Source organism: Rutidosis leptorrhynchoides, chromosome 6 (genome assembly GCF_046630445.1).
Source record: "Rutidosis leptorrhynchoides isolate AG116_Rl617_1_P2 chromosome 6, CSIRO_AGI_Rlap_v1, whole genome shotgun sequence".
NCBI classification, from domain to species: Eukaryota; Viridiplantae; Streptophyta; class Magnoliopsida; order Asterales; family Asteraceae; genus Rutidosis; species Rutidosis leptorrhynchoides.
The window spans coordinates 310008668-310018056 of record NC_092338.1 but is presented as its reverse complement, the minus strand read 5'-3'; the positions used below and the strand labels follow the sequence as shown (position 1 = coordinate 310018056).

At 41.1% G+C, this 9389-nt stretch overlaps 1 protein-coding gene across 1 annotated transcript; it reads right to left on the bottom strand.

Annotated features, from left to right (window-relative positions):
- Positions 1-7025: 7025 nt before the first annotated feature.
- On the bottom strand, positions 7026-8681 carry LOC139854643 (uncharacterized). Its single transcript, XM_071843936.1, has 3 exons — positions 8289-8681; positions 7675-8061; positions 7026-7247 (listed from the first exon to the last, which is right to left on the bottom strand). Exons 1-3 carry the CDS (start codon positions 8679-8681, stop codon positions 7026-7028), a joined length of 1002 nt encoding a protein of 333 aa, XP_071700037.1.
- Between the last annotated feature and the right edge of the window lie 708 nt (positions 8682-9389).

Here is a 9389-nt window from a genome sequence, read left to right as displayed (position 1 = left end):
TCCTTTAACAATCGAAAAGCAATTTCTTGCTCGTTCTCCCAAACAAACCTCGCATTCTTCCTCGTCAATTTCGTCAATGAAGAAGCGATCTTAGAAAAGTCTTGGATAAACCGACGATAATAACCGGCCAATCCAAGAAAACTTCGGACCTCCGTAGGCGTAGTCGGTTGTCTCCAACCCTTCACCGTTTCTATCTTCCCCGAATCTACTTGAATACCATCTTTGTTCACAATATGACCAAGGAATTGAACCTCCCTTAGCCAAAATTCACATTTGGAGAACTTAGCATACAACTTCTCCTTTCGTAACTTCTTCAATACTTCACGCAAATGACGTTCATGTTCGTTCATACTCTTTGAATAAACTAGTATGTCGTCAATGAACACAATTACCGACTTGTCCAACATAGGTTGGCACACTCGGTTCATAAGATCCATGAATGCCGCCGGTGCATTCGTAAGACCAAAAGGCATAACTACAAACTTAAAATGCCCATAACGTGTTCGAAAGGCCGTTTTCTCAATATCTTCCTCACGGACCCGCATTTGGTGATAACCGGACCGTAGGTCAATCTTTGAGAAATACGTTGCACCTTGAAGTTGATCAAACAAATCGTCAATCCTAGGTAACGGATAACGATTCTTGATCGTCACTTTATTCAACTCTCGATAATCGATGCACATCCGCATACTACCATCCTTCTTCTTCACAAATAACACCGGAGCGCCCCATGGCGAAGCACTCGGTCGAATAAAACCCTTTTCAAGCAACTCTTGGGTTTGATTTAACAACTCTTGCATTTCCGTCGGCACTAAGCGATAAGGATTTTTAGCAATGGGAGTAGCTCCCGGAACCAACTCAATGCGAAATTCAACTTGTCTTTCCGCCGAAACACCCGGTAACTCGTTCGGAAAAACGTCTTCGAATTCACTAACCACCGGAATTTCACGAATGGGTGGTGGCTCATCACGAGTATCAACAACATGGGCAAGAAAAGCCATGCCACCACTAACAAGAAAACGACGTGACCGTGCAAAATAACATATCGGCACAAGTCTTCTTCGCTTATCGCCGTGAATAATTAACTCTCCCCCACAAGGGGTCTTCACACGAATAGATTTTTTATGGCATGCAATATCGGCTCTATTTCGATCGAGCCAATCTATACCAACAACGATATCAAAATCGCCCAAAGTCATAGGGATAAGATCAATTTTAAAGTTTTTGGCACCAAACACAACATCACAATTCTTACACACATCAACCACTAGCACCGTCTTGCCGTCCGCTATTTCGACTTCTACCGGACGACTTAACTTAGCTAACGGTCTATTCAGTTTAGGCACAAATTTAGGAGACACAAACAACAAATTTTCACCGCTATCAAAAAGAATCCTTGCCGGATTAGAATTAACCATGAAAGTACCTGAGACAACTTCGTTTGATTGTTTGGCTTCATCATTGGTCATCAAATAATTTCGGCCCCTAGCCGTACCCGCCGCTTTCTCTAGTCGCTTAACATTATCATTGCGCAACTCGGGACACTCGGGCCTCTTGTGCCCTTCTTTACCACAATTGAAACAAGTGACCTTGTTTGTAGCGGATTGGTTTGGACAATCGCGAGCCATGTGTCCCTTTTGCCCACAATTGTAGCATGAATAAGAAAAACCCCCGGAAGCGCTCTTCTTCACACTACCAACACTTTCGGCACCCTTCTTGCTCTTCTTACTTGAGAAGTTCGATTGACTAGAACCCTCGAACTTTCTTTTACCAAAGGTAAAGCTACTCTTTCTCAACACAAGCGCCTCGAAGCCTTTAGCCATATTAAACAACTCATCGAAGCTTTTCACCACGTTCACACTAATCTTTTCTTGATAATTATCATTCAAGGTTCGATAGAAATCTTCCTTCAACATCTTATCATTCCCGACATACTCCGGGCAAAATTGGGTTTTGGACAAGAAAATGGATTTGAGAGTGTTTAAATCCATCGACCCTTGCCTCAAGGAACGTAACTCGTCCTTAAGCCTCGTAAGATCGGTCGAAGTTCGGTATTCATCAAAAAACTCCGTCTTGAATTCATCCCAAGTGAAGTCCATACATTGCTCTTCACCATAAAGTTGGATTTTTGCATCCCACCACAACTTAGCATCACCCCTTAACATGCTACAACCATACCTCGTCTTTTTATCGAGAGGGCATTCACAAGTACGAAAAGCCCCCTCCATATCGGAGATCCATCGGGCACTCTTAAGTAGGTCCCGTTCGCCCTCGAAGGTAGGAGGTTGAGCATCCTTGAAATTCTTAAAGAAAAAGTCCCGTCTTTCCACATTATCTTCATGGAGAACGGCCTTGACTTGCTCTTTGACCACATCGACTAATTGCTCGCCGATTGTATCAAGAAACATCTTCTTAATCTCCTAGAGGTACTCTGCCTTTTGACTTTTAATAATGGCCTCAATCTTGGCCGTCAACTCGGTGTCCTTGCTCGTACCCCCGTTATCAATTTCGGGTCCATTTCTTGTCTTCATTCTATAAAACGAAATAGGTTAAATGACGAAACGAAAGGACATAGCACGTAAGTATATACGTACACACCACACTACTCCATCTTGCTCAACAATCATCGTACATTGCTTGTTCGACACGATTTGCGCCCGTAACAATGGTAGCTAATCATTGTTACGCAATCACGTCGCATTAACTTGCTAGTACAACGTCTATCTCGCTTGATGATTTGCTAAACACAACACAAAGCAATTAATACATGGTTAGTTCACATAAAACTATGCACTAACAATTCCCTTCCCGACCCAAAGTCCTACAAGTCCCGCATAAGCGTACACACAATAAAGTCTAAGTCTAGGCACCTATCTCAAGTGGCCTAAATCCCTTAGACCATGCTCTGATACCACTTGTAACAACCCGACAACGCTTTACCAAAAATACGCCTTAAAAAAAAAAAATTCTGGACCTGACCATCTGGACGGCGTCCAGAGTTTGGGACGGCGTCCAGCTTTTAAAACTGGGACGGCGTCCAAGCATTCGGGACGGCGTCCCAATGAACTGTCAGGGACTGACCTGGTGTCCCGTTTCACGTACGCGGAAAACCCGCTTCCCGACACATTTGAATGAAAACCTTTTTACCACATGTCAATGTAAGTGTAACTAAGAGTTTTGCATAATCAAAACAAGTTTTACATCATCGGGCCCACATCGCCCATTTTACGAGTTTCGTTCAAAAATACAAGTTTCGACCAAATACAAGTTTAAGTTCCAAACAACACTAGAGCATGGTGTTTGGGGTTAAACTACCCAATCTCGGACGAACTCCAACTGCTAACACCCAAAAGCATCCCCTATCAAATCAAGCGGGAGACCACTAATCCAATTGAACGCTCTTACCCTTGTCAACACCCGAGCCTATAAAAAGGTAACAACGAGAGAGTAAGCAAAGCTTAGTGAATGCAATAATTATACGAATACATATATAATTTACCTACTTGCATACACTTACACAAATACCGCAAACATGCTAGCAAACATAATTAGCTTATCGTCACAAATACAAGCTATAACCTCCAATAATCAAGCTAGCATAACGCGAGCATAAATAACATGAACAAAAGTAATATGCTTACACTACAACACAAACCATGGTTAACCAATCGTACATGGAACGGTGTTTAAAGACCGTCGATGTTCACAACAACCATTAGTGCACTTAACACTTCGCACACTAACCCCACGGGTGGCATCTTAGCACTTCGATGCTTCACCCCGGGTGGTGCCTTAACACTTCGGCACTTCACCCCGAGTTGTGTCTTAACACTTCGACATTTCACTCTTCACTTTACTTGGAGTGGCATCTTAACACATCGATACTTCACTCTCGAGTGGCGCCTTAACACATCGACACTTCACTCGCCACGTGATCGTGGTGTCTTAGCACATCGACACTTCACATCTCACGCTACACAAATAAATACATTATATATCTACGCATATAATTATTCCACTCACCTTAGAGTCTTCGTGTAAAATAACCGAACTTGCAACTTCAATGTAACGTACCTATTACAGTTTAGCACATAATCAATTCACAACTCAAGTCGGTCAAGCAACTCACTTCAAAAATCTAGAGTTTTTTGACCCAAAGTGTAATCCCGACCCATTTTGCACCCTTAATCCTAATAATGGGTTAACTTCACCAAAAACTCTAATTCTAGCCATTTAAGGTCTTAACACACATTTAATCACCAAGTTGACTAGTTTTCATACATGCAAGACAACCTAGGTCATCAAAGACCCATTTGACTCATTTCAAGGTCAACACACCCATTTGGGTCACCCACAACCCAAATGACACCCACTAACATTAACTATAAGTGTACTAGTGATTTTGCTAGGCCTTTAAGACCCATTTACACCATTTACCCTTTCAAAACCCTAGGTTAGTCACCATTTGGGTCTTCATGACCCAAACTTACCCAAAACCCCCAAATCACTCATAAATGGATTTTATGTGCAACCTTAACCCAAACCCTAACCCTTAAACACATTAAACTAGAGAAATCAAGTTTAGGTCTTACCACCATAATCAAAACGAAGCTAACGAGGAGATGAACAACTTTAATGCTCGAGCTAGAACCCGAAACAAGCTTCTTCCTCTCATATTTAAGCTTTCATACACTTAAATGTACTCTCACTCTAGAATTGAAGTAGATGAGGTTTGGTGGTTGGAAATGGAGTAATGAAGCTCAACAAAACTGATCTAAAGCCTTTAAGTCGTCCACCAAGTAAGATTACCAAAATACCCCTTTTTAAAATATCAAAACATAAAGGCTGGTTCGCCAGACCATCTGGACGACGTCCAAGATTCTGGACGGCGTCCAGCCCAACAAAATGGGACGGCGTCCAAAACAGTAAAGAAAACAGGATCTTACACTTCAATTCTAGAGTAAGAGTACATTTAAGTGTATGAAAGCTTAAATAGGAGAGGAAGAAGCTTGTTTCGGGTTCTAGCTCGAGCATTAAAGTTGATCATCTCCTCGTTAGCTTCGTTTTGATTGTGGTGGTAAGCCCTAAACTTGATTTCTCTAGTTTAATGTGTTTAAGGGTTAGGGTTTGGGTTAAGGTTGCACATAAAACCCATTTATGAGTGATTTAGGGGTTTTGGGTAAGTTTGGGTCATGAAGACCCAAATGGTGACTAACCTAGGGTTTTGAAAGGGTAAATGGTGTAAATGGGTCTTAAAGGCCTAGCAAAATCACTAGTACACTTATAGTTAATGTTAGTGGGTGTCATTTGGGTTGTGGGTGACCCAAATGGGTGTGTTGACCTTGAAATGAGTCAAATGGGTCTTTGATGACCTAGGTTGTCTTGCATGTATGAAAACTAGTCAACTTGGTGATTAAATGTGTGTTAAGACCTTAAATGGCTAGAATTAGGGTTTTTGGTGAAGTTAACCCATTATTAGGATTAAGGGTGCAAAATGGGTCGGGATTGCACTTTGGGTCAAAAGACTCTAGATTTTTGAAGTGAGTTGCTTGACCGACTTGAGTTGTGAATTGATTATGTGCTAAACTGTAATAGGTACGTTACATGGAAGTTGCAAGTTCGGTTATTTTACACGAAGACTCTAAGGTGAGTGGAATAATTATATGCGTAGATATATAATGTATTTATTTGTGTAGCATGAGATGTGAAGTGTCGATGTGCTAAGACACCACGATCACGTGGCGAGTGAAGTGTAGATGTGTTAAGGCGCCACTCGAGAGTGAAGTATCGATGAGTTAAGATGTCACTCCAAGTAAAGTGAAGAGTGAAATGTCGAAGTGTTAAGACACCACTCGGGGTGAAGTGCCGAAGTGTTAAGGCACCACCCGGGGTGAAGCATCGAAGTGCTAAGATGCCACCCGTGGGGTTAGTGTGCGAAGTGTTAAGTGCACTAATGGTTGTTGTGAACACCGACGGTCTTTAAACACCGTTCCTTGTACGATTGGTTAACCATGGTTTGTGTTGTAGTGTAAGCATATTACTTTTGTTCATGTTATTTATGCTCGTGTTATGCTAGCTTGATTATTGGAGGTTATAGCTTGTATTTGTGACGATAAGCTAATTGTGTTTGCTAGCATGTTTGCAGTATTTGTGTAAGTGTATGCAAGTAGGTAAATTATATATGTATTCGTATAATTATTGCATTCACTAAGCTTTGCTTACCCTCTCGTTGTTACCTTTTTATAGGCTCGGGCGTTGACAAGGGTAAGAGCGTTCAATTGGATTAGTGGTCTCCCGCTTGATTTGATAGGGGATGCTTTTGGGTGTTAGCAGTTGGAGTTCGTCCGAGATTGGGTAGTTTAACCCCAAACACCATGCTCTAGTGTTGTTTGGAACTTAAACTTGTATTTGGTCGAAACTTGTATTTTTGATCGAAACTCGTAAAATGGGCGATGTGGGCCCGATGATGTAAAACTTGTTTTGATTATGCAAAACTCTTAGTTTCACTTATATTGACTTGTGGTAAAAAGGTTTTCGTTCAAATGTGTCGGGAAGCTGGTTTTCCGCGTACGTGAAATGGGACACCAGGTCCGTCCCTGACAGTTCATTGGGACGCCGTCCCAAATGCTTGGACGCCGTCCCAGTTTTAAAAGCTGGACACCATCCCAAATTCTGGACGCCGTCCAGATGGTCGGGCCCAGAATTTTTTTGCGTATTTTTGGTAAAGCGTTGTCGGGTTGTTACATTGCCACAGTTTGTTGCCCCCTTGGATTGCTATTCGGCGTTGTTGATTTGAGAAGATTCTTTATCGAGCCATAACTATGTGTTTGTGATCCCCACCATCGAGTCACCTTGTCCCATAACTCTTTCGCAAAAGTGCAACGCAAAAGAATGTGGTCTAAAGTTTCTATATCGTTGTCACATACCGGACACCTTGTTGAGTTTAAGTCGACTCCCTTTTTATCTAGTTTCGTTCTTACCAGTAGCCTATTCATTATCGCACGCCAAACAAAAACTTCGATCTTTTAGGGGAGCAGCTTATTACGGAGTGTTGGTTCTAGATTTGAACCGTGATCTGCCACCCTCTTTTCATCGATTAAATCTGACATAGCTCCTGTTGTATAAATTCCACTTCCGTGTAGTTCCCATTTCCATGTATCTTTTCCTTGATTCCCAAAACAGTATCCTGATAAATCCCTTTCGATTTGTTGTAGTTCATTGACAGTTCTTCCCCTTGGTTCTCTGGTCTATTTCCATAAAGTTGATATGTTCCCAGCTGCTCTTTCAATCCTATCCTTAATGCTTGCGAATTTTTCTTCCTCGAGCCTCAAGAGTCTTCCAAAACGATTACACAAAGGTTGATTACCTAGCCAAGAATCCTTCCAAAATAAAGTGTCTTCACCATTATTCATGATTTTAGAAAACGAGTTTTCAAAAGAAATATCGATTCTGTCAAGATCCGTTGCTATGTTCCGACAACCAAGTACCGAATTTTCATTCGGTCCCAGCCCCCGTCCCGCCCATGTATACTTTTAATACCTTTAGCCCAAAAAGAGTTGCTTTCCACCCAAAATCGCCACCACCACTTTCCAAGTAAAGCGATGTTTTTAGTGTTTAAGGACCCAATGTTTAGCCGCCCCATTCATAAGACAAAGTGATAAGGTCCCATTTTACCCAAGCCATGTTTGTGTTATCCCCGGACCCGCCCCAAAGAAAGTTACGTCTCAAACCTTCGAGTAGATTAATGACGCTTGAAGGTGCACAGAATAGGCAGAAGGCATATAGCGGAAGGCTACTAAGTACCGATTTAATGAGGGTAATGCAACCACCAAAAGATAAAGATTTTTCTTTGCAATCCGACAATCGGTGTTTTACTTTATCTACCACGAAATCCCAATCTTTTCGTTTTTTCATTTCACACCCAACCAGCACACCCAAATACGTAAAAGGAATTACACATGTAGCACACCCCAAGTATCGTGCCATATCTGACACAGCATCGCTAGAAACTCCAACACTGAAGAGGTTACTTTTAGAGAAGTTTACCTTTAATCCCGAGGCCTTTTCGAAACATTTCAAAATTTTCATCAGGTTACTAGCATTGCGTTTACTCCACTCACCAAAAAATATTGAATCGTCCGCATATTAAAGGTGGCTCACCATAATATTGTCCGACCCCACTACTACTCCTTTGAACATTCTTTGCTCAGTAGCCCTTTTCATTAAATGATTAAGACCTTCCGAAGCGATTATAAATAAATACGTGATAATGGATCGCCTTGTCTTACTCCTTTTTCGAGATAGAATTCTTTGGTTGCTGTCCCATTCACAAGTATTGAAATTGAAGCCGTTCTTAAACATTCCTTTATCCACTCCCTCCATTTAGTGCCGAACCCCATAGCATTCATTGTCGAATCAAGGAAGTGCCAATCTAAACTATCAAACGCTTTTGCAAAGTCCGCTTTGAATATTAGACACTTCTTCTTAGCTCTCTTTAGGTCTTCAATTATTTCGTTAGCTACTGAAATACCATCAAGAATTTGCCTACCCTTGATAAAAGCGCTTTGCTCCGGACCCACAATTTTGTTAATAACTTTTCGTAAACGATTTGCTAATATTTTAGAAATAATCTTGTAGTAACTTCCGATCAAGCTAATAGGCCAAAAATCACACAATCCCATCGTGTCATCTTTTTTTAGAATCCACGATATGAACGAAGAATAACAACCCTTTGAAATGGAGTTTCACTCCCAAAACCATTTAACCGCATTAAGCAATTCGTCTCTAATAAGCCACCAAAATTTCTTATAGAATTTAAAGTTAAAGACGTCCAGTCCTTGAACTTTCGAGTCGCTACAATCCTTAATTGCATTCTAAATTTCAGCTTCCTGGAATGGGGCTTCCAATCTTTCTGCTTCATCATAAGAGAGCACACTGAAACCAAGATTCTCAATTCCTTGAACTCCATTGTCATCACTGTCTGTTTTGTGAAAAGTTTTTTATAGTAATCGAAAACCTCATTCATAATGATCGAAGGTGCTTCTTGCCAGGTTTCATCTTTGTATAAGCCACGCATATTCAGTTTGTTGTACCATCTCTTGATAAAAGAGTGAAAGAACTTCGTGTTATCGTCCCCGTCTCGTGCCCATTTTGCTTTGATTTTCTGCTTCAGCATGCGACCTTTTTCTCCTTCTTTCTTCATCCATATGTTTCGACCCTCAATCTAGGTCATCCTTTCTTCATCAGATAAGTTAACAGATTCAGCTTTGCTTTCAAGGTCTTGATAACTCCTAAATTATACAGTTTTTTGATAACATTTTAAGGAGTTATCTCAGCATTTTAAAGTCATTTTAATCCTAAAACACACTAAAATGGGTAAAAAGGGTAAA